Here is a 25977-nt window from a genome sequence, read left to right on the forward strand (position 1 = left end):
GAGTGTATTTCATCCCATTGCACCAGCTTTTAGGGCTTCTTCCTGTTCCATTCACATGTATGGAGCAGGAAAAAATGATTATTTCAATGCCTCTGTGGATGCTGTAATTAATCTAATCTCATCCTTGCAATCTCTTTGGAGTGATATTTAGGGGTTTGTAAGTATATTTGTAGGGTATTTAAAGCCAGTACTTGAAACTTGGTTTGCAGACTTTCTTAAGACAGTTTACGTCAATCTACAACAGCCTGCCAGCTCAGTTTCTTCACCATCCCTGTGATACTCCCCCAAAGGTAAGACATGCCTGTGACTATGTGTGCTGCCCTTCTCTGTAAATGTTCAAAATCCGCTGTTAGTCCTACACATTTGAGCAATATTCTAGAATGGTCACATGAGTGATCTGCAAGCAATCACCTTCACAGACCTATTGCACCTGCCCAATTTTCTACTAATAAACCAAAGTCTACCACCTGCTTTACACATTACTGGGCCTATGTGATCATTCCATTTCATATACCTACAAAGCGTTACACCCAGGTATTTGTATGAGTTGGCCAATTCCAACAGTGACTCATTGAGATTTTAGTCATAAGATACTATGTTGGTTTCTTTCTTTAAGGGCACAATTTTACATCTCTGAACATTTAAAGCAGGTTTCAAATCTTTGAACCACTTTGAAATCTTATTAAGATCTGACTACAACATTTATGCACCTTCTATAAGATAGTACTTCATTATAGATAACTGCTTCATCTGCATAAAGTCTTAGGTGACTATTAATGTCTGCAAGGTCACTGATACACAATACAGACAGCAAGGGTTCCAACACACTTCCCTGGGGCACACCTAAAGTTACTTCTACATCTGATGGTGACTCTCCATCCAAGATAACATGCTGCATCCTCCCACCAAAAAGTCCACAGTTCAGTCACAAATTTTATCTAATACACCACGCAACTGTACTTTTGACAAGTGGAGATGCAGTACTGACTCAAATGCTTCTCAAAAGACGAGAACTATTGTATCTACCTGAATGCCTCGATACATGGCTTTCACGATGTCATGTGAGAAAAGTGCAAGCTGGGTTTCACTTGACCAATAATTTCAGAACCTGTGCTGGCTGGTATGGAAGGAAGTCAATTTGTTCAAGATACCTCATTATACTTGAGCTCAGAACATGTTCTACGATTCCACTGCAAATCAATGTCAAGGATACCGAACAGTACTTTTGTAGCTTGCTTCTGCTACCCGTCTTGTGACCTGTGCTTTCTTCCACCTACTGGGCATGGTTTTTTGTTCAAGTTATCTATGACAGATTACATTTAACTGAGGCGCTAACTCATCTGCAAATTGGAGATAGAACCTGACATGGATTCGACCAGACCCTGGGCTTTGTTAAATTTTATCGATTTCAGCTGTTTCTCAACACTACTGACACTAATATCTGTTTCATTCATCTCTTCAGTGGTCATCATCATCATCATCATCATCATCATCACCATCATCAAGATTTCCTTCCAGTGAGCCGGGTAGGAACTTTATGAATGATATGCCTCCATTGGTTTCTGTCCTGGTATAGCTTTCCCTCTCCACTACATCCCATGTTACTCCTCTCCTCTTGAGATCTTCCTTAACCTGGTGTGTCCATCTCTTTCTAGGCCACCCAATTGGGTGGTACCTCAATCTCTAAATACTGGCATGGAGTTCGAGTCAGGTGCATTCGCTTCACATGACCGAACCACCTCAATCTCAAAGCACTCATTCTCTTCTCTGTAGTCAATGTCAACTGCAGGTCTCTCCTTACATAATCATTCCTGACTCTGTCTCTCCTAGTCTTTTGTAGAGCTGACCGAAGGAACTTCATTTCACATGCTTGTATTTGATTCTCTTCTCTCTTATTTATGACACAGGCCCCTTGATTATACATCATGACTGGCAGTAGATAAGTTTTATACAGGGTCTGTTTGGCTCTTTGAGGGACCTCCTTGTCCCAGATTAGACTTCATACTTGGTGGAAGAAGCTAGATCCTTTTGTTATTCTGTTTAAGACTTCTAGTTTGGAACTTCCATCATGTGATATGATGCTACCCAGATAATTGAAGCTTTTCACACATTCAACCTTCTCCCCCTCCAGTATGATGTGACAAGGTGTGGGTGTACTGCTCATCTTCATTGCCACTGTCTTGTTCCACTTCACAGTTAACTTGATTTTGTTAAATTTTGTGTCCCAGTAATCCAGCCTCCTCTTAACTTCCATTTCTGTCTCTCCCCAAATGGTGATGTCATCAGCAAAAACCAAAAAAATCTTCATTTTCTTCTTCCTTGATTTCTTTCATGATTGTGTCCATAAAAGTAATAAAGAGTAAAGGGGAGAGCAAACTGCCTTGCTGAACACCTCTCTTTGTCTTAAACCATTTTGATCTGCCATCTCCTACTTGCACACTGCACTCACAACCATCATACAGCATCTGGACTTTTTTAATTAATTACTCAGGGACATCATGTTTTCTCAAGCATTCCAATATTTTTCCCCTTGGTACACTGTCATATGCTTTTTCCAAATCAATGAATACTACTATCAAGTCCTTTCCTTTGTCCCAAAATTTCTCCATTAACTGATGGAGCGAGAAAATGAGATCTATTGTTCCCCTACTACTTCTGAACCCATGCTGTTGTCCCTCTAATTGGTGTTCAAGAATTTTCTGCAATCTTTTTTCTGTGACCTTTTCCATTATCTTAAGGCAGTGTGATAACAGTGTGATTCCTCAGTAGTTGGTGCATTTCTTTCTACTACCTTTCTTGAACAATGATGTTATAATTCCTTTTTTTCCATTCATCCAGCACTTTGTTTTCTTTCCATATCACCCCCAGCACCTGGTGTAAACATTGTATTCCATGGCTTCCTGCTGCTTTACTCATATCCGCTGTCAGCTCATCTACTCCAGCTGCCTTCCCTCTTTTCATCTGTTCCAGGGAATTCTCAGTCTCTAACCAAGAGATTGGATCCTGCTCTTCCTCTAATTCAATGATTTCGGTGTCACTTTCTTGTGCACTTCTCCATTCAGTAGGATTTCAAAATAATTCTTCAATTCTTCTCAGATACCTTCCATGTCCATGATAATATCCCCAGCCTCTGTTTCAATCGCTTTTATGTCTTCTCTATCAGATCTTTTACTTTTCAAGAATCCATATAGCAGTTTTTGGTTCCCTTTGCCATTCTGCTCTACTTTCTGGGTGAATATTTCCCAACTCTTCTCATTTCCTTCTTCCACAATTCTCTTTGCTCGGAGTTTCTTTTGTCGGTATTCCTTCTCCAATGTTGTCACCTGGTTTTCATCTTTTGGTACCAGCCCTTCTTCAGTGGTATCAAAATTAATTTGTGATAAAACTCCTGGGTTGTTTTTTTTTAAAAGAACATCTGAAAACAGAGTTAAGCATTTCTGCTTTTGCTTTGCTACATTCAGTTTCTTCCTGTCTCTCTATTTCCTGTCCTATGCTTTTATTCCTACTAAGCGGTATCTCTGTTTCTTTAGAAGTTTCTTCGCAGTGACAGTATACCATGGAGGACCTCTCCCATCATGGAATGTTCTGAAGGTGCATATCTATCCAGTGCATGGTCAACTATTCATTTAACTCTACGGTGGTCACACTATGGCATACAAACTCCAAATTTTTGTTTTCCGAGTGTCCAATAACTGACCCTTGCATCAGGTTTTCATAGATTCTAGCATGCAACCTTCATCATATATGGAATGTGGATGACCTCATTTGAAACCAGATATTGCCATTATTAGAACAACACAGTCAATTTCAATGCAGCCTCTGTGGTGCAATTCCCGCCATGCACCTAGCCAAGTATTTGTTCAATTTTATATGCTTATGATTTGTCACACATATTTTCAATATTTATTCTTACTTACATTTTAATTTGTTATTTTGTGGGTATATTTTTTCAAGGAAAAGTATACTGCTAGGGATCATAAATAAATACTACAAATACTAGCAGAAATTTCAGAAGCTGAATTGAAAAGCAATGAATTTGATAATGATTTTGATATGGAAGAGGAAATTACTGAAGCTGACAAAAGTGAAACTGAACAGTTGCAAATGGGAGGTGACAGTCGGGAAGCTGCTGCACACGATGATACAGCAGTAACTATACATTTTATATTTAAGAAGACAAGGGAACTTTTAGATTAGTCAGCCCCTAACTGCAGGAAAAGCAAGTGCTTGAACAGCTTGTATATGTGGACAACGTAAAAAATTCCAGCATTTTTTCCAATTAAAAATACACTTCTTCCCGGATGAAAATACTCATTTTCTTGGTTGAAAATACACTTTCTCCATGTTATGCGACAGCATACTTTCCCTTGGAACTTTAACAATTATCAATCCTTTGAAAGACACCGGTCTATAACTCTCTGGCACTTTAGAAAACTAAACCCAGGAAAAAAATAATGTTTCGGTAACAATACGTGTGCTGTGTATTTCTGAATTAAGAAAGTATAAGTACGGATTTTACCAAACACAGCATGTTAGTTTCAAAAGCACTGGACTCAAGATTGTGATGCCTTTTTCTAAGCCAATAATAGCTCATGTCACTATCTTGTCAGAAAATGACAACAGATATTGAGAGCATAGGCCAAGTGATGTAGTCAGCCAATAGCAACATCACTGTTAAATAGTGGAAAGACACAAATAGAAAAAGTTTAAATGAAGTATAGTACAGCTACAAGAAAAGCTAAGCTTTCACATATAATATTGGTCTTCTTTGGAATGTGTTATCCTTTAAGATCTATCAAACATAAATGTGCCAGTAAAATTTTAAATTATGACATAAATGTCTGGTCTGGTCCTCACAGTGTTAAGTTTTGAATGAGAGTTAAATGTCCTGTGATTTAAGAAAACCCTAGTACATTCTCACACATAACATCATTAATAATGTGTAAAACGAAATTATTTTTGAAAGTAATGCTTCTCCAACCATCATTCACAATATTTTCCCATGTTGTTGTTGTTGTTGTTTTTGTTGTTGTTGTGGTCTTCAGTCCTGAGACTGGTTTCATGCAGCTCTCCATGCTGCTCTACCCTGTGCAAGCTTCTTCATCTCCCAGTACCTACTGCAACCTACATCCTTCTGAATCTGCTTAGTGTATTCATCTCTTGGTCTCCCTCTACGATTTTTACCCTCCACGCTGCCCTCCAATACTAAATTTGTGATCCCTTGATGCCTCAGGACATGTCCTATCAACCGATCTCTTCTTCTAGTCAAGTTGTGCCACAAACTTCTCTTCTCCCCAGTCCTATTCAATACTTCCTCATTAGTTATGTGATCTACCCATCTAATCTTCAGCATTCTTCTGTAGCACCACATTTCGAAAGCTTCTATTCTCTTCTTGTCCAAACTATTTATCGTCCATGTTTCACTTCCATACATGGCTACACTCCATACAAATACTTTCAGAAATGACTTCCTGACACTTAAATCTATACTCTATGTTAACAAATTTCTCTTCTTCAGAAACGCTTTCCTTGCCATTGCCAGTCTACATTTTATTTCCTCTCTACTTTGACCATCATCAGTTATTTTGCTCCCCAAATAGCAAAACTCCTTTACTACTTTAAGTGTCTCATTTCCTAATCTAATTCCCTCAGCATCACCCGACTTAATTCGACTACATTCCATTATCCTCATTTTACTTTTGTTGATGTTCATCTTATATCCTCCTTTCAAGACACTATCCATTCCATTCAACTGCTCTTACAAGTCCTTTGCTGTCTCTGACAGAATTACAATGTCATCGGCGAACCTCAAAGTTTTTATTTCTTCTCCATGGATTTTAATACCTACTCCAAAGTTTTCTTTTATTTCCTTCACTGCTTGCTCAATATACAGGTTGAATAACATCGGGGAGAGGCTACAACCCTGTCTCACTCCTTTCCCAACCACTGCTTCCCTTTCATGCCCTTGACTTTATAACTGCCATCTGGTTTCTGTACAAATTGTAAATAGCCTTTCGCTCCCTGTATTTTACCCCTGCCACCTTTAGAATTTGAAAGAGAGTATTCCAGTCAACATTGTCAAAAGCTTTCTCTAAGCCTACAAATGCTAGAAACGTAGGTTTGCCTTTCCTTAATCTTTCTTCTAAGATAAGTCGTAAGGTCAGTATTGCCTCACGTTTTCCAGTGTTTCTACGGAATCCAAACTGATCTTCCCCGAGGTCGGCTTCTACTAGTTTTTCCATTCGTCTGTAAAGAATTCGTGTTAGTAATTCATGTTAGTATTTTCCCATGATCCATTAAAAATATGTTGGTTTGAGCAGTTGCCACAGAGAGCCAAAGACTGGTGTTACTGTGGATGCAAAGCTATGATGATGTAGGAAGCCTCTACTATGTGTCTGCTCTGCTCATACACCTTTCATTGGATTTCTGTTTGGAATCATCATACGACCATGTGCAGCATGTTGTTTGGAGGGGACACAAGGAGTTATTGCACTTATTGTGATTTTTTTATCATACCCTATCCACATAAGTAAAGCAAAATTAGAAAGCAGTACTTGGCACAATATTCATTTCAAAACTTGAGTCTACAGCTCAAAGTGCCCTAATATTGTGCTATGTCTTACCTTTAAAATATATAATTCTTTTCTTTTCTTTTTCTTTTTTTTTTTTTTTAAATCATATTCTGCAATACCTAACATTCCCAATCAAGTGTACATCTGCACAGCAATGTAAAAAGCTGGTAAGAAGTTATAAAAAGTCTTGCACAAATAAAAACACAGTTGTTTTATACACCATAAGTACAAACAGTAAGATTTTCCTGACTATTTCAAATTGTATAAAAATTAACAAAGTTACTTCTGACACCAAGAAACTGTATAACTGGCAGTTTATATTCTACTCCTGGAGTAAATATAAAGCCTTGTGGGAGTTACAATGACAAGACACGGTATGCTGCCAGTCTATAATTTACTGAAGAATGGTGTTCTGTAAATTTAAGAGGTAAAAACACAACTTAAGAAATATTGTCGAGCCCAGAGGAGGTACCAGCCAAGTGTTGAAAAACATGTCTTGTGATCAAAAAACATTGTGTTTCACAGATGGCAGATATATAAAATTCTGCTAAAGCTTTTAAGCGTGGTTTTTGGTAAGCCAATTTTCTTGGAGTACTATTGCTGTATTATCCCATGTTTGGTTCTTTATTATGGCAGAATGCCATACATGCCAGAAGATGAAAACATGCACTGGAAGCTCAGGGAACATATGAAACTAGCTAATAGTGCGAAATGAAACACTTTGGTAAGTTTCAAATGAATTGACTATCTCTGCAGAAAAGGTTAATGAAAGCCAAATTTCTTCAGCATATCGACAAAAATCATGGCATTGTTCTGCAAATCAATTAAAGCTTAACTGCCAATAACCTGGAAATAAAATAAAACCAGAAAACTGAAACTAATAACATATTTTAGTCTTCCATAATTATGTGAATGTATTTTAATTCATTTGATAGCTCCCTACCATAGACATCTGTTTTGTTTTCATCTGACATGAAAGCTGTAAACAAAGAGGGGAACAGCAAAATCACAAAACATAAGCGCAGGTCACATCTAACTCTAACCACTCAGCACATGTGCGAATCTGGCAGCTTGGGCACACCAGAAAATTTTTTCCGGGTGGCATCCAGCAGCTTGCAGTTACTGCTTATACATCTAAAAGCTAGACTTCAAGCAATGAAAAGCAGGAAAAGGTGCTGCTCGTACATGACTTCAGCTTTGCACATGTGCGTGAACCTGTTGGTAACAGATAAAAAAAAAAAACTAATGTAAACAGTTGTGACATCACATTCATCAAAAGCAGTTTGCTGCGACGAAGTACTGCACAGCATACGTCATACGGCTTCAGACACATTTTGCTGTCAGCAGACACATGTTTGTACACTGTGTTTTGTTACTGCAAACAACACATTTTCTTTGCAAGTTAAGTTTTATACACGTGTTTTTCTCTCATTTGTTTTATTGCTGCAGTACTATGCTGAAGTAGCAGGCTAAAGTAAAAGTCTTTGATACAGTATCAGTTATTACCAGTCAAAATAATAAAAATATAACTCAAACGTAAAACAACAAAAAATACTTGGAATTCTAAAAAATTCCAACCTGCTGGTTGAAAAAATTCGTAAGTTTTCCCCGGATTCCCCGGTTGTCCTGGGGCATACACACTACATAAAAACATTATCAAAATGACTCCTTACCCTCTCCCTTAAAACCTACATCCTTTCGTCTTTCCCTCTCCTTCCTGAAGAAGCAACCATCGGTTGCGAAAGCTAGCAATTCTGTGTGTGTGTTTGTGTGTTTTGTTCATGTGCCTGTCTGCCGGCGCTTTCCCGCTTGGTAAGTCTTGGAATCTTTGTTTTTAATATATTTTTCCCATGTGGAAGTTTCTTTCTATTTTATTTTATCAAAGTTTTAAGTGGACCAGAAGGGACTGCCAAAAATGCAATTAAACATTTTAGTTTTACCTCCTGATTTAAACAATGTGCTTAAAAAGGTGATAAAAGTTGTGAACTGTGTTAAAGATAAAATGTTGCAAACTCAAATGTTTGGAACCATCTGTGAAGACATTGGTTCACTACATCAAAATCACCTTTTCCACACAGAGGTTGAGGCGTGCAGCTGGTGGTATGCTTAAAATGGAATTTAGTTCGCAAAAGATTGATGTGCTCTAGATGAAGAGAAAAGAAGAATATCCGCAGCAAGGGAAGCTTTGAAATTATTAATGACATTTGCCAGCTTCTTACCTATGTGAATTAGAGTTCTTTTCAATAGTGAACATAAAAATTACGAAGAGAAATAAGTTTCAATTACAAAATGATGTGGTTATTTGTATCTCAAAAATATAGCAACAATTTGATAGATTATTAATAAATAAACAGGCACAGCCTTCTCACTAAAACTGTTGTATCTTCATGGCACTGTAGGACCTCCAACCCATCTTACTTTTATCTGGCTAAGTGCAACCTCAGACAGATATTGCTGGTGTCACCCTATGAGTAGAAAGCGTTAAAAACAATAAAAGCCTTATAAGTGTCAAGCATGCTTCTAAATAATACAAATGAGAGACATCAGTGATTATTCATCAAAATGCAGTTGTGCTGATAAAGTGCTGCATATAATCACTGAACCATACCATTACTGTTATTAACTTTACTCTTCGTGGTATGACTTAAGCTCTGCTGTATAGAAATAATGTGAGATAACAGAAAATGCAGAATAATAAATAGCATAATGTATACACAAGTATTGTTATCAAGATAAAAGGACAGTCAAACCTCGCTTCACAAGCACCTCCTATAAAGGGCGATTCACATTACGAGCATGTAATTTTGTAAAAGGCAATGTTTTGCATAGTTAGTCTGTTCAGTGGCTTTTATTGTCTTCAGTAAGCATTTCAAAAACCGCCTGATGACCTAGATAGAGCTCTTCAGCTGCTATAGTTAGGCAATAAGTCATTCGCTGTTTTACGACATTCTGCACTGTTCATTAGAAGCATCGACAAATGTCATTGCCGCGAACAATGCAGTATTCAGCTGTACTGTTGGTGACACTCCTCGAGTTGCAATTATTGTCTCCGGTACCTCCACTCCGGCCTTCTTGATGATGCTGCAAATTCTCTGTGACACTGTTGCAAGCACTCGTAACTTTGAAGAATCATGTAAATTCATGGCCTCGAAATACCTACTTAGGAATTCCATTTTAGGTTTGTTGTTGTTAACCAATACACATTCAATAGAGCTGCCCATTAACCAATACGTAGAGATATGTTTCATTCAACTAGCCATTCTCTGTATTAGCACCCATTTTTAAGAGTTACGGAAAGGCAAACGTCTTTTGACAATTTTCTGGTAAAAAAAGTGATGTACAGTATTACACAATAATTTAGTATTTTATAAATTGTTTTAGTTTGTTTTCTTTCATTTTTGGGACTGCAATGCAGTATCCTATTTTTATTTCAATTCCTACAGAAAAATATGTTTCGCACAACAAGTGTTTTGCGTTGCAGGTAAGACTCAGAAGCAAATCATGCTCGTTAAGCGAGATCACACTGTACAGTTAATTTGTAAAGAAGTAGACCTGTCTTCGAATTTCTCAAAGTTACTTACTGCATCCTGTTCATTTAGTTATCGATCTGTTCCTGGAAACAAATTTCAGGTTTTGCATTTATTCATTGGTAACATTGTGTATTTATTAAAACAAGGAATTATGTAATTCTAATAAAAATAAATTTTACTTTTCTTAGGTCTATAGTTGTTGTACTACAGAACCTCTTCTAATCACACATGCAATGGGCTGGTTGTTTCATTTACTTTCACCGAGTTTCAAAGATAGACATTTCTTTTTAATTAACTGTGAGAATATTTGGTATACTTTATTACAAATAACTGTACCAGTTTTTTAAAAAATATTTTCCATCTCTTCTATAAAGCACTGTCATAATAACGATTCACTTCACAGCAATCACAATTAACAACACGAAAGAAACGAGAAATGAACCAGACGAGAAGCAACAATTCCTTGGGAATCCTAATCAAGTCACAGAGCTATAAAAATACAAAAACAACATCAGCACACAGTGTGTCACTTACAATCTCGAGTGAGCTCACGATTCTTAGATCCGCTTAGTAGAAAATGCTGTATTTCACGCCTTTTCTCACTGCTGCCAGGGCTAGCGACCTATTGTTTGGTTTGAAGCACAGTTACTGAAATGCATTACACGAACCATGGTGCAAAGTCTTGCCTGTGAGGTTTGTGTGGCGTGTGTGTGTGTGTGTGGGGGGGGGGGGGGGGGGGGGGGGGGGGGGGGCGTGGAGGCACATGTGTTGCATCTTTTTGTATCACATAACTACGAGATCATCTTTTAAATGCTCTTACGTGAGGTATTCTAGCTGCATGTGATATTTTTACGATACTATATGATCGGCATGCAAACTCAGTACTGCACAAGACACTGTCCCCACACTGCCACTGCCACCCAGCAGTTAATGTAGTCCTTCTCCTCTCTTTGCAAACTTCTCAGAGCTGAGCTCTTCATAGTCTGTAGAGGACTTAGTGACCTGCCGTAGTTACATTCCACAGGTTTCTGAAGAGTTCAATAGACATCCCGTCATTTCTCTCCACCACAAGTGTGTTCATATTTGAAGTATTCATATTCTTTACTACAAATAAGTACCACATGTGAGTGTGAGTGACTTTACAATGTGCTTTCACGAAAACTTCCCACATCTTTGTGACATTTTTACTATACCAGATGATCATCGTAAAACATATGTTTACAGACATGTTGCACGTTCTGGTTGCACATTTAAAGTGAGTAAAACTGAAGTCACTATTGGGATCCCTGAGCAAAACTGTGTGAACTCTAGGTGTTGCAACATACAGTTTGAAAACACTGACTTAGAGGCTTACTGACACAGCAGTACTGAGCAAAGAAAATTACACAAAATATACTGGACACAGTTCTCATTCTTTGACAGGAAGGAAAATGTGTGTCATTATATCAGGCACCACGGCACATGGTTATCGATTGACTCAAAGAGTCCTGCATGAAATGTGGCGTGACACGACGTGCCAGTACCCTCCAGGCTGTGATTTACTGTCGAGCCGCAGAAGCATACAACTGTGGAAACAGATGAGTTGTGGTTGGTGAAGTCAACTACCCAACTGTGGCTTACCATGTACTAATTGTCCCGCCAGGACAAAGCAAACCAGAGTCACCACTGAAGAGGGCACTGTCCGCTAACACACAGCTTCGTACTTTGGCGAGATGATCCCCTAAGACTGTGATTGCCTGTGGCATACAAATTGCTGTACACCGCATCGGAACTGAGTGCATTTTTATCATTAACAAAGATAAGATACATTATAGCTGAAAATTTTTATTTCGTAAAAGGACAGCACAACCCAGTTTTGTGACCTGTATCCCATCTTCAGATGCCACTGCAAAGTTATAAGTAAATAATAATGCCTATCCAAATTGTTAGCAGTAAAAAAGGTTAACAGAACTACTTCTAAAATTCTTAAGGGAAAAAAAACACATACATATACATAACATGTGACTGCATAAAGGTCTAATAATGACATTAAATTACACAGGTTAAATCAGTACATCTTGGTAAATGGCATGGTACAAAACGGGAGACCCTTTCAGTTTCTATCGCTGCCAGAAAGCCTCCTGAAGAATAAGACTCCACATAAAAAGATGTAGGTCCCCAAATAAAAAGAGCGGAACCACCACAAATAAAATCAAAGTATAAACAATTATATGACACAGCAACCCAATTCTAAAAGTTGCAAAGGTCTGCGGTTAAGGATTTTTCAGTGAAATGAACAATAAAAAGGGAGTATATAGTCTGTGCACCTGCAGACATGTGTGAATACATAATATGACCACTGTATCAAGAGAAACATGCATTTTATATAGTGATGAGAGTGCAGAACCAAATTTAGGTGCAGATCTGCCTCTATTTTAGCTGATGCTGAAACCAGTGTCTACATCTACATCTACATGGATACTCTGCAAATCACATTTAAGTGCCTGGCAGAGGGTTCATCAAACCACCTTCACAATTCTCTATTATTGCAATCTCGCACAGTGTGTGGAAAGAACAAACACCTATATCTTTCCGTGCGAGCTCTGATTTCCGTTATTTTATTGTGGTGATCATTTCTCCCTATGTAGGTCAGTGCCAAAAAAATATTTTCGCATTTGGATGAGAAAGTTTGTGATTGGAATTTCATGAGAAGATTCCGTCGCAAAGAAAAACGCTTTTCTTTTAATGATGTCCGGTCCAAATCCCGTATCATTTCAGTGACACTATCTCCCATATTTGGCAATAATACAAAACATTTTGCCCTTCTATAAACTTTTTCGATGTAATCTGTCAGTCCTATCTGCTAAGGATCCCATACTGCGCATCAGCATTCTAAAAGATGACAGGCAGTCTCCTAAGTAGTAAGGCTTTTGAAATTGTGTGTGGTGTCTGGAACACAGCCTAAATTTTTAGATTGGTGGCTAGTGTTTTACAGAGTGGCTAGCTCAAATATTTTATTTCAGTGATCGCCCAGCCATAACTATCTTTTATATTTTAATGTTATTAAGGTTTTAATATTCTATAACCCATAGTCATCTCATAAAATTTTAAAAAGGGCACTAAAAACTTTGCCGTTCTGAGCCCATGCAAACACATCACCACCATCAACCTTCCCATTTAACCAACACTTTTGAATTGTTCAATCCACTCGTAAAATTTTGCTATGATAAAGTATAGCCCCCACATTGTGTTGGAGGTCTTCAGATGCTTCTCACTCCTGGAATATCTTCAAACCACAACAGGACTCTGGCTATTGTTTGGTGCTGAAAAAGTGGTGCTGTCACATTTACTTTATCATAGTGTAAAGTGGCTGGTGAGGGCCTTCAGCTAATCTACTAACTTCGTCTACTGAAAACATATACAATGCAAAACAATGGAAGGAAACTACTGAAAAGAGAGATGTATATAAACTAATACAGACACAGAACAATATTACAATGAACTGAATTACGAGTTGTCATATTATAAAACCATAAATCTCCTTTACAATGACCTGTTTTGCCAGTGCAGTGTTTGTATTGTTGATAGTACTTGTCAAAAAAAAAAAAAAAAACAACCTGTACTGAGATTCCTTTCCCACACTGCTTGGAGCTAGTAGGTATTGTAGGGGTTAATCTCAACTATACTAATTTTCTTGGTGCTTATTTATAAGCTGTTCCAAATATTGGATTAATCATAAATTGTGTTTCACTGTTACATGCACATTTTAACTTCACAGAATTTTCTGTACACACACATAACAACATACAATAATATATTGTAATATATTTACTTTGTTAAGTGCGTGCACTTCTATTTTGTTGGCTCCGATATCTCTCAGATCCCTCTCTGCATCATATTTCAGATCATTTGATACAGAAACCCAGATAGCCCTTTTTCTTCCCTTCAAGTAGTTCTCAAAGATTATTCCAGCTATTGTCCTGCCCTTACCGACTCCAGCTCCATCACCTATAACAAGCAGAAAGGAAAAATAATCATTTACTTTTGAGAAATATATTTACTACGGTCTAAAAATTAGATTGTAAACGAAAATAAGAAGGAAAAGTAAGATGATAAAATCATCACTTCACCCAAAACATAACAATCAACACCAGCCATTGTGATGCTGCATTTTCTGTTGGAATGTGGGTTCAATTCTGAGGAATGCTCTGTCAATAAGGTTTGCCTGAATATAACATTCATACGACAACCACTACATATTAAAAAGAGGTCACACCAACAGTTCACGAATTTTCTCAAGACACGGAAACTTTGCAAAATCTCCAATTTGATCCTGTCCTATATTGAATTCATTTGTTTTCTGATTTAACATTCAAAATTTTTTATAGAACCTTAATGGTATTCCTGCATGATTTAGTGATCTGGAAGAACCAGTAACCTAAACTATTAATATACCTACCAGGACATGCCACGAAAATGTGACAAAAAAATTATCTACTTCATTGCAAATTTAGCCTCTGTCATCACACAGCATTGGCTACAGTCAAATTAACTTTCCTACTTATTATTAAATATCTCTCCTAATGTGATGCCCCAGCACTTGGCACTATCCTAAACTTTCAATAATTTTCTTTAGACATGGTCCTTTGTCATGTGACTGCTAATTTATTTTCCTCTCGTGCTGAGTGAGCTGCCTTTCCTCTATCTGTACCTCTCCCCTCCCTAATATGGGACTATTAGTTTACAATGCTAGGAGAGTGTATCTACTTTTGTGTGTGTCAATAGGTAGCACTGTCATTTCTTCTAAAAGTAACTACTGGTCAGCACTTCTACCTCACACTTTTATATTTTCATCAAACATCTGTAATATTATTTCACCGCTCCTCAAATACAATCTCACTGTAGATGTAAAACACACAAAACACAATGGAGTACAATCAATCAATCAATCAATCAATCAATCAGAGTTTGGAAGTGGCTAAATCACAATGGACAACTTACACATCGTGAACAAAATTATAAAATGAGTACAATTTACTTATTTTCCTGGAAGTCTGACTTTGAGAAAACCTTTGACTTAAGTTTCAACAAAATCTGTACTGACAGCCCTCGAAAGACAAGGCAATTATTTAACCTACGTTGTAATACTAAAGCATACAATGTTAACAGCCTGCATCAGATCTGATCATAATAATAGGAAATGGAGAATTGAAAGAGGAATGAAGCAGTCCTAAAGAAGATTTCTTATTCTTCAACAGGGAAAGTGAGAAAGAATATGGTTTAATGGAACATAGTTGAGTAACCATTGTTAAGCTGATGACATTATTCTGTTGCCTCTGTTACAGATTAAGTTCAGCAAACAATCGAAGAACTCATTAGAGCAATTCCAAAAACTTAGAGGACTCAAAATCAATTACAAAAAGACTAACCTGATTTTTAATCAACATAATTAAAAGATATTAGTCAAATTAACTACAAAGTCACAGAACCAGCTGATGATTTTTTATCTTTAAGACAATCAAAGTTAACGACTGGATCAAGATTGAAAGAAACATGCAGAGAGGCTCTAGTGCTTTCAAGAAACTATATTATTTTTCAAAACTGAGCTTCTGAAGTATCCAAAAGGGAAAGGTTAGGAGCAACATGTATTAGCAGTTTTGACTAATGGGAGTGCTACTGGGACTTTAAATACGAAAACCATTCAAAACCTGAGGGTCACTCAGTGAGCAACTGAGAGCAGTGACTCGGGAACTCTGCAACAGGGCGCTGACAACATCATGGTGCCGTCAAGCATAGGATCAAAAGTAAATTTAATGTGACAATCTGACACGTTCGATTAAGCAGTACTTGCTACATGCAACTACTATCTACTGAAACACCAGTCTCTTAAAATGCAGGAGAGGGCAGCTGCCCCTTCGGAACAGAGACGGACAAACTTTCTCCATACAGAACACTTAAAACAATGGCCTATTGCTTATACCGCATTGATGGGCTGTGTCGAGTGTGGTGGGCAGAGAGTGAAAAGAGGCAGGAGGAGGGAGGGAAGGTCGTGGAAAGGTGGCTGACAGCTGAGAGGGGGCAGTGGATGTGAGGGATAGGAATGCCGAGGGGAAGGGGGGGTGGGGGGGGGGGGGGGGACAGTAGATGGAGGTGGCAGGTACAGGGAATAGGTATGTGAAAACAGCACTATACTGGTGAGTTCATATTGTGCATGAGGACAATAAGGCAGAAGAGTGCTTTGTGAGGACAGAGGAAAGAAAAACGGTCAGACGGACACCAGAGGTGGATGCCACGAGTATCACAGGGACAAAGGATTTGTTGCAAGGATAACTCCTATCTGTGCACTACAGAGGCAGCAGAGTCCCCCGTGAAAGCAGTTGGTGGCATTTACCATTGTGTGTGTGTGTGTGTGTGTGTGTGTGTGTGTGTGTGTGTGTGTGTGTGTGTGAAAAGGGGGGGGGGGGGGGGGTTGCATGTGCTTGCGTAGGTATGTGTACTCTAGCTCTTTCAAGAATTTGTCCAAAACCCAGGAAATTATCACTGTATTTTGTGTGCTTTTTGAAAACTTGAAATCTCCACTGTTTGGTAGGTTTTCTCCTTTACTCCTAAATATTAACTAAAATTACATTTAGGATTTTGTAACTATATTTCAGAATATGAGTATTATCAGATAAAAATTAACTTGCTGAAGTACCATACCTATAAGAAAGCCAGCCCGGGTTCCATCAGGTAGGAAATGCTCGTGCTGCTGGGAGGCATAGGTTATAGCCTCGAGCTGAAGAGCTGATAGAGCCCCGGAGCGAATCGTTTCGTCAGGCAGTGACACAGTGTACCACACGTCCGTTGGTTCTACACTGGACAGTGATGCAGTTTCCACAACAGGATCTGGATGTTTCCTTCCCAGTTTCACTGTTTAAAAAACAGAACAAATCAAACACATGCACAAAAAATGGATGTATACATTTACAATTCATAACTTTTTTCTGCAACTTCTTCTACAAAAACAATGCACTAACAAAGACTAAACACAATCTTAAAGTGTAAAAACAAGAGGTATTTTTTAGGTCAATGACCACATTACAATTGACACCTGCACCTACATCCATACTCTAAAAGCACATCACAGTGTGTGGTGATGCGTACTTCTGGTACCACTTTCTTTAGCTCTCTTTCACGTAAAGTTCGGAAATGATGCATGGGAAAAACAACTGTTGATAAACCTCTGTATGAGATTGATATCTGTCACTTTCTCGTTGCAATAATTTCACGAGACATCTGTGGGGAAATAATACATCACCCAACTCTTTTTCAAATGCTCTCAGGACAATGACAGTAAACCTGACCAAGATGCTCAACGCCTCTCTCGTAGTGTCTGCCACCAGAGTTTGTCGAGCACCTCCATAACACTCTCACGTCGAGCAAAAGATCTGTGACAAAACACGCTGATTGTCATCATATCTTCTCTGTAACTTCTACCGATCCTGCTAGGTAAGGTTCCCGACTAAAACCAAGCCACTTCTTTGGTGGCTTAATTACATTTCCTGAACGTTTTCTCAGTAAATGTATCTCACACCTGTTTTTCCCGCTGTTTGTTATCATTGCCATTCCAGAAGGTTACTGCTACGATTTTTCAGTACTTACTGTTTCCAGCGATATCTCGCCAACAGCGTAATCTAATATCAGCGTATTCTCTTTGCCTATTTATGAGCAATATGTTACATATATTAATGTTCTCAGTCTGCTGCCAGCTGCTTCACCAATCACCGCCTGTCACATACTTGTCCAACACATATTGTTTAGTACTTTTAAGTTTTATCCTTATGTGCTCCACATCTTCATCCTCATCCTCAGAGTTGAATATTTGATGTTGACTCTGCAATTTGTATCCTGTCACTCTCGCTAACCAAATATTTTCCTATCTTTTTTTCAACATTCTGTGTAACACCCATAGTCATTGATGCTACTGCAGCCTTATGATGCCCTCATTGATATTAACTGATTTGAACAGTTCAGGTCTGTTAGTTACTAGAAGGTCAAAAGGCATTGCCTCATGTGTTTGTCTTTAATGATCTGCACAACGTAATTTTCAGATAAAAGATACAGATCTCACCTGAATCACTTTCTCTGGCACCAGTTTAACTGCAGGACTCTCCCATTCCATTGCCAGCAAGTTCAAGTCTCCCCGTATTATCACACTGTGATTAGGAAAGTAACTCATTATACTCTCCAAGTTGTCTAAGTGCTCTGCCATTACAGCTCCTGAAGCCGGTGGGCTAGAATGCAAAGATCACATCTGACCCACCTTTGATTATTACCTTTACCCAGACCATTGCACATTTAGAATCTGTAATAGTAATAACCTCACTAGATAAGACAGCTCTTTACAGTCAATTAATATACTGGCACCTAGACTGCACCTTAAATATATATTTCAAACTGAATTATGTATTTTGCAGCTGTTCATTTCCATTTCCTGTCCCTAATATTATGTGGGTATTGTTACATTTAAAAAGTGAGACTGAGTTACTATGGATGCTCCTGCAGTTTACTAATAACACACTCTTTTTTTCCAAGCTGCGAGGATGAACATTCTTGAGAATAATGTGGCTGATCTGTCTCCGATTTCCACAGGCAATTACTCTTTGATCTGAAGGAGGTGCTGCTCTGACAAAAAAATATGGAAATCATACAGATTCTGCTGAGTAGCCACTTCATTCACACAATTCTTGATCCAACAGGTCAAGACATTCACAACCCAAACCATAACAGAATCATCTGAGCCTCTGTTTAGACCATCCACTCCTCTCCAAACCAGAAGACTGTGATCGATGCTAAAAATAGTGAAGTGAGAGTTCTCCAAACCAGAGGACTGTGATTGGTGCTACAAATAGTAAGGTGAGACTTCGCATCTCGTATGCGGTGCTAGCTACCTTTGCCAATTCACCAACTCAGCTGACAGCCGAAACAAACTGACGATAGCTGAGAACCCAAAGCGGCAAGTTTCACTCACACCGACAAGAGCTACTATGGGGCACCAGTTGCATTTAGAGCGTTCAACAGTCACTGCAGAGCCTCATCCACACATCTGACAAGACCTCCCGGCAGATGTACAGTGTGTCTACTCAGCTTCTTTCCTAATGTGCCTGTTATTTCTCCGAGGGGCTCCCATTACCTGCTTCATATAGGAGTTCCAATGACTGACAAACACTCTCTGTGTTTGTCTGGAAGTGGCAGAAAGAAAAAAAAGATCACACACTATTATGCTGATTTTCATCAACTGGAATTGTGTAAAAGTAATTGAAAACTGGAATATTTTTAATAGAATTACAAGTTAAATATCAAGATTCAGACATCGCATGAAACTACTAAGTTGATTTGCTGAAAATCTATAGAATATTGAATTGCAAGCCAAAACATTTGCTGAACTGCTAACTTCCCATGGTAATACAAAAATAACTTGGATGAAACAAGAGGTAGGTGTGTGTGTGTGTGTGTGTGTGTGAAGTAACAAGAAATTGAAATTGCTTGTATAGAATAAAAGGGCCTGTTTTTTCCAATTTATCAACTAAAACAATGAAAATTATTACACAAATTTCTATGATCTTGAAAGCCCTGAATGGAATACAAACACTGGAAAGAGAACGCGTGTGCACCCACACACACAGGGTGCCCACGAGGGTGAAGTGGCAAGTGCTGTGGCACATGGCATTGAACAAGGCACTCAAAGCTTGAAAGTTCAGATGAAACATACACAGTATAATAAGAGCAGTGCCTACTAGACCGGTACAACCTGTCTAAGTTGTACGGCACGCCATACCGCTGGCAGACGAATATGTGGCATGCCACGCCACTGTCAGACACGTATGATGTACTCCACAGTTTGCTACACTCTATGTCTCTGCAAGTGATACTTCACAAAGCAAATTCTGTTTCGGTTGTGCAACTTGTCTCTGAGTGTGTGAAAATGAGAGATGATCCAGAGTTCACAATTCATTTTGTTGTCCTTGTTGAGAAATATCTAAGTATTTACAATCACAGTGCCAAACAGAGCAACAGGAATGATAGAGATAACGTATGGGAAATATCAGAGCACATGAAATATCCGAGACAGGTACAGTAATTTAAATTTGTTTAATGTGTCTCTGGAAGAGACATAAGATACAGGACCACATAAAAATAAAACTTCTCTGTAAATCTTAATTGATATGCTGGATCTGATAAAATTTAGATCCTTTCAGTATGTAACCACACAAACACTTCTTTTAAAAGAGAACTCCACAGCACTGTTCGTTGTAATTTTCTGGCTTTTAATTTAAATTCTCAAGAAGTTGTCTCTATTGTGCTGCATAGATTACTTTTAATGTACTCTACCATGAATGCATATAACGTTATTAAAAAAAATTAATAGTTTGAACTATCACACCAATTTTATTCACGTCGAAATTTACTGAAATATCCAATAAAAGGACCTTTGACACTACCATACCGAAAGAACATTCGAAAGGCCTTCTTACCTTGAATAATCTGCAATTAAACATGTACCCTTCATTAGTTAATTGTCTATGAGTTCAAGGTTTCATTACATGTTTTGCGAGAGAAAAAGCTTCATCCTCAGTAAAATAAAAATTTCCAGTCTTCTTCTAGTAAAGGAGTCGGTTCCAGAAGTGGAAAAACACCTCCAAAAGACGCTTTACTGAAAGAACTTCCTCGCCCACCTCTGTCGCAACAACACACACATCATGCCACTACCTACCACATACCTCCCACCCCAGGTCGGTGGGTGCTCTGCACTACTCAAATCCCGAGATCCAGTCCAGAATCTCTCCCCAAATCCATCCGTCTCCTCACTCTAATTATTCTCTGCACGCCTATCACACCTGTGCTTCCCAAAATCTGTAAACCTGACCGCCCTCAATTTCTCACTGTAGCCAGTTAATGCACTCCAACAAAGGATTTTGACTCTGGTAGACCGACACGTCCGGTCCTCTGTTAGCAGCTGACGAGGACACGAACTTTTTCTTCTGTTCCCTCTAAATTATCAATAGCCCCTAACCTACTGGATATATGCACTGTCAATTCCAGCTTTCTACACACTATCATTCACCACACTCGTGGCCTTGCCACTGTCTAAGACTACCTCGCCCTGGCAAACTGCCAAAAGATATAAGTGCGTATAGATTATATATTGCAGCACAAATATTTATTTGCAGAACTTGTTACACAGTAGTGCTTACAACTAATGTCACTGTCGGGTCACCGCATGGGTGCAGACTGCACTTCTTGCCACAGTCAGTCTTCCACAGTACAGAGTAAATCCCTGCCCTGACTTTGCCGACTGCTCGATGTGGAAGTGTGGGGCACTTAGCAACCAAAAACGTTAATTGTTGTGCAACAGAGTTGAAAAAGGGAAGAAATTAAATTTTTTCTTAAGTTTGCACCAGCACAGCCACAGGCGACACCAGGCAGATGTGGTGACACAGCTATGCAGTAGCTTTTATTACATGTAGCAACAAGCTATACCTCAGATGCAATAATGTATATCAGAGACTAGACAGAGCAAACATAGTGGACAGAGGATTACTGACCACTAGTAAAGAAGCAGGCCACGTTCAGTCATTACGAGTGGAGACTCACATCATTGCTCTCGTCTGTCTCCATAAAAACTGCAGTTCTCTAGTTATAAGTTCAGTCAGTCATTAGGATCAACGGCATTCATACCAAAGCACTCGATTTGATGATCATTACAATATATTGTATATTAAATGTTCCGACACTTCTTGTGAACACACTGGTTGACGTTCCCGAAATGACAACATCAGAGTAACCACTACCAGCCACTCGGGGGACTTCGCACTGGCCCCTACCGTGTCACTGATAGGGAGACTGAGGGCCTTCAGCCACCAGGACATCTTGTCGTGTTGTTGCACCAACGCCATCATCACTGCTGGGTGAGTGGGCCATCCAGTGTGTCTGTTCGTGATCATTGCTGCAGGCACCTCTGGGTGCCAAGTGCCTACCTGTCCAGTGGGGGCCAGATCAGCCGACTATACAACTTCTGACATCACAGTACATCCTGATGGGTCACTACAGGTCACAGTCATTTCCTGGAGAAGGATCGAGGACGCTGTCATGCAGTCTGCAGCCTTCATCTCACATGATGGCTTCACCAGCTATTTGGCAGCTGGCAAGACTTCTGCTGAATTGCTGATGTAGCAGCTTCTATGATAGTCGCACAAGTTGAATTTCACCATGTCACTGGCATAAGGCGTAAGCTGAGCAAAGCTGAACAAATAAATATTAAATTATTAATAATGTTTTATTAGTGTCCAAAGACGTTCTACAGGTTCCACAACACAATACTGACAACATACAGGGGACTCCGCTTGGTTCCCCTAAATAACTACTGTGTTATAGAATTACCCTTTGATCTAAACAGAACTGCACTCACCATCCATATCCTGTCATAGCTTTGCCACCATTTCTCGATTTTGACTCCGGTACGGAAGCTGTGCCCCCTACTGTGGTGGCAGCCAGTCGAGTCGCCAGGAGGAGGTACAGACAGGGGTCCACAAGGTAGCAAACTGCGATTCGTCAATTTCTAGGCACTTGGGTGTGGCAGTTTACGCCATTTGACAGAGGCGATCTTTCTTTTCCTCTTTTACCTGGAAAATCAGTGTCCTCAGCCAGAGGACTCTGTAAGGCAGCTCCAAAGCTTTAGCTAACAGGTCTCGTGCAAAAAAAGCTGTTTCACATGGCTAGGTCTGCGAAAACAGACAGAGCTAGTTTCTTATGCCATAAGGCAGATGTCAGTCACAACTATGCCATCTTCTTCCAGAGGTTCAATACGAACCCACTTAAGCAGCGGTAAGGTCATTCTACCATACCATAGGAAACAGTGTGATATGGTGTCATCCTACAGAGGTGAGCAACGTACAATTGTGTCACAGTACAGAAACCATTGCATCCACTGGGAACACCAGCCAATGTCATCTATTCTGGGCCTCTGAAATGTACTGTCCAACCTAAGGTCTGATCTCGCAGTACTGAAATTTCTGGACACACCACGAACCTATAGATCACTGCTAGGTAGAAGTGGAATTTCTGAGAAACAGACAGAGAGCCAACAAGATCTACAAACAAGTGTGCAAAACTTGCTTGGGGAGTAACGAAGTTTCCGAACAGTATCTGTCTACTGTCTCTCTTTGCACTTCTTGCAAGTCACTTTTCTGGGTCCACGAGCAGCAGGCTCTCCACACACTTGTCCAAACCTGGCGTAACTGGTGCCCTTGTAGTGCGGATACCTGGATTACTAAGTACACATGCGTACTCAAGTACACAGCGGCACGGTGGTGTGTTCGTATGTAGGTAGTGTGACCAAAGTTGGCACGTGGCTTCATCAAAGTTGTCAAAGTTCACCCTTAAGTTAGTGCCTGACACTGGTCAGTGGCACAATTGATGGGCTACCAATCCTCACAGCACACTCTCCTGTTCTATTATCATTCTAAATGGTTACATCTCATTGAAATCTGTCTGCCAGTTATCCCGAGATTGCAAATTTCAGTGAGCGACGGTTGGCATAAGCAGCAAGTTAGCGCGCTTCAGTCAAAAAATGTAACACTTTATGACCCCATAGGCAGTTACGAACTCTGTATAAAATGGTGGCCCCGAGCATTGTTTTCTCTGTATAAAATGGTGGCCCCGAGCATTGTTTTTCTGAAGAATAGCCGTACGGTTTAACAGCTCCACTGACACACAGAAGCAGAACTGCACCCACAGAATGGGCTGAAGCATTTGTAAAGATTGTCAAGGGGGGCTACGGCAACAGGATGTGTGAGCAGCGAAATCCAACTTGGATGAGGTTCACCCACAAGTTAGATGTGAGGAAATATGCACTGTGGAGCAAGCTACAACAGCTAGGAATGGCACCATGACACCAGCAGTATGAACGAGGTTATCGTAGCTAGGTACCCACACAGTTATCCCACTGTCGTCAACACCAGATACTCGACCAAAGTGGCATCTGCTTCCAAGTTTAGCACACGCTGGTAGCACATACCTCGAATCTGACAAAACTCACTCACATAGTACTGATAACGCTTTGGTGGGATTCGGCAGCATTCCAGAGTTGGTGAAACAGAGGAAAATTTCTCCTAAATTGTCTTTGTGTTCTTCTGATAAAGGTGAGGCCACTAGCACACCACCAATGTAGGTGACAGAGGAGACTGGGCTGCTTAGCGCACCACCAATAGATCTTTGAAAAGTCAGTACAACAATGCACAGCTTGTGAGACTCATATGAGTATTCAAACAGTTCATTATTGCCATTTTGTGTATATCCCCTGGCCTCATCACATCCAGCACGGAAAATACAGCACCATCAGAAAGATGACGCACAAGATTTCCAGTGTTTCGTACCACGTGATGCTCCGGAATCATCCGAGTACTCGATTCTCCACAATCGCTGAACAGGTACCAACTGACTGGCTTTGCTTCCAAGTGTAGAGGGAACACCCATGTGCTTTCTGACGGTCTGCCCATACCACTGTGTCTACAATGAGTATGACAAAAGTAAAGGAACTGACAACATTGCAAGAGATCTGGCAACAGTGTGTTGTTCTACTTGTGTAGATCAGAGTGCTTTTCCCTTCCAGACGCTCAGTCCAAGTTTCAGCTCCTTACAGCCATCATGTGACTTTTGAGAGTGCAGCCAGTAAAGTTGTGTTTTTGTTGTGTGTTACGAAAATGGAGTAGCAGAATTTAGAGCAAAGTTTTGCAATCAAGTTTTGTGTTAAACTTGGGGAATCCGCAAGTGTTTCTTTGGAAAGTTCAAACAGGCCAAGGGGACCATTTCTTATCAAGAGGACAAGTTTTTCACTGGCACTAATCACTGTTGGAAGGCCAAGAACATGCTGAAGATGAACTTCACTCAGGGAAACCTTCAGCTTCAAAAACCAATGAAAACCTCAAATGTATGTGTTTTCAGCCAACGTTTAATAATAAGGATAATGGGTGACCTGTTAAACAATTTCACCACATACAAATTTTGACCGAAGATTTGCACATGCCAAAATGGTAACGTAAAACCTCACAACTGAGCAGGACACTAGAAGAAACGTGTACATTGATCATCCCAAGAGGACTGCCAATGACCACAAATGGTTTGTTCGTCTGATCGTATGGGGCAATCCTGAGACAAAGCAGCCAAGTCAGGAGTAGACAATAAGACATCTCCTTGACCAAAAAACTCAAATGGGCAAGTCAAAGAATTTGCTTTCTTGATAGTAGGGGTATCATGCATAAAAAATTCGTTTCCTAGGACAAACTGTCAACCACGTGTTTTCACAAATATGTCCTCAAAGGCTCCAGAAAAATGAGCCCGAACATTGCAAGTACTCTGTATGCTGCATCGTGACAATGCCGCATGTCGAACGGCCACTTGCGTCATGGAATTTTTTTACCTTAAAAGGCATTCCTGTAGTTCCACAGTTCACTATTCACCTGATCTGTGTCCTTTTAACTTTTCTTTTCCTGAAGTTGAAAAATGCCTTAAAAGGACGTAATTTTGAGACTCTGGAGAACATTAAAAAAAAATGTCACCATAATGTTAAAGGCCAAACCAGTTGAAGCCCTTCAGCACTGCTGCCAGTGTATATTTGCCAAAGGGAATTACTCTGAAGGGGACAATAGTGTTTGAAAAAATAAAATCTTTGGTACATAAAAAAAATCAGTCTCATTACTTTCCTCACACAGCTTGTAATGGCACCTCAGCAGTCTGGAGTTTTCACAACCGAGCTGGCATGGTCGAGGGAAGACAGGAGAGCCAGCTGTAATGGGGGCCGGTACACTTGCTGAATGTGTGATATACTGGAATTCTGTTAAAAATTTGGGCACTGCTGT

General features: G+C 39.6%; 1 protein-coding gene across 3 annotated transcripts in view; it reads right to left on the reverse strand.

The window, feature by feature from the left end:
• LOC126285359 (protein strawberry notch) overlaps positions 1–25977 on the reverse strand; it is a 263199-nt gene that overhangs the window by 179912 nt on the left and 57310 nt on the right. For all 3 annotated transcript variants that reach the window (XM_049984680.1, XM_049984681.1, XM_049984682.1), the window contains 2 exons: positions 16781–16990; positions 13914–14089 (listed from right to left, as the gene is read on the reverse strand). In XM_049984680.1, the coding sequence (XP_049840637.1) occupies positions 13914–14089; positions 16781–16990 (386 nt within the window). The remainder of the gene's footprint in view (positions 1–13913; positions 14090–16780; positions 16991–25977) is intronic.

Source organism: Schistocerca gregaria, chromosome 8 (genome assembly GCF_023897955.1).
Source record: "Schistocerca gregaria isolate iqSchGreg1 chromosome 8, iqSchGreg1.2, whole genome shotgun sequence".
Lineage (NCBI taxonomy): Eukaryota > Metazoa > Arthropoda > Insecta > Orthoptera > Acrididae > Schistocerca > Schistocerca gregaria.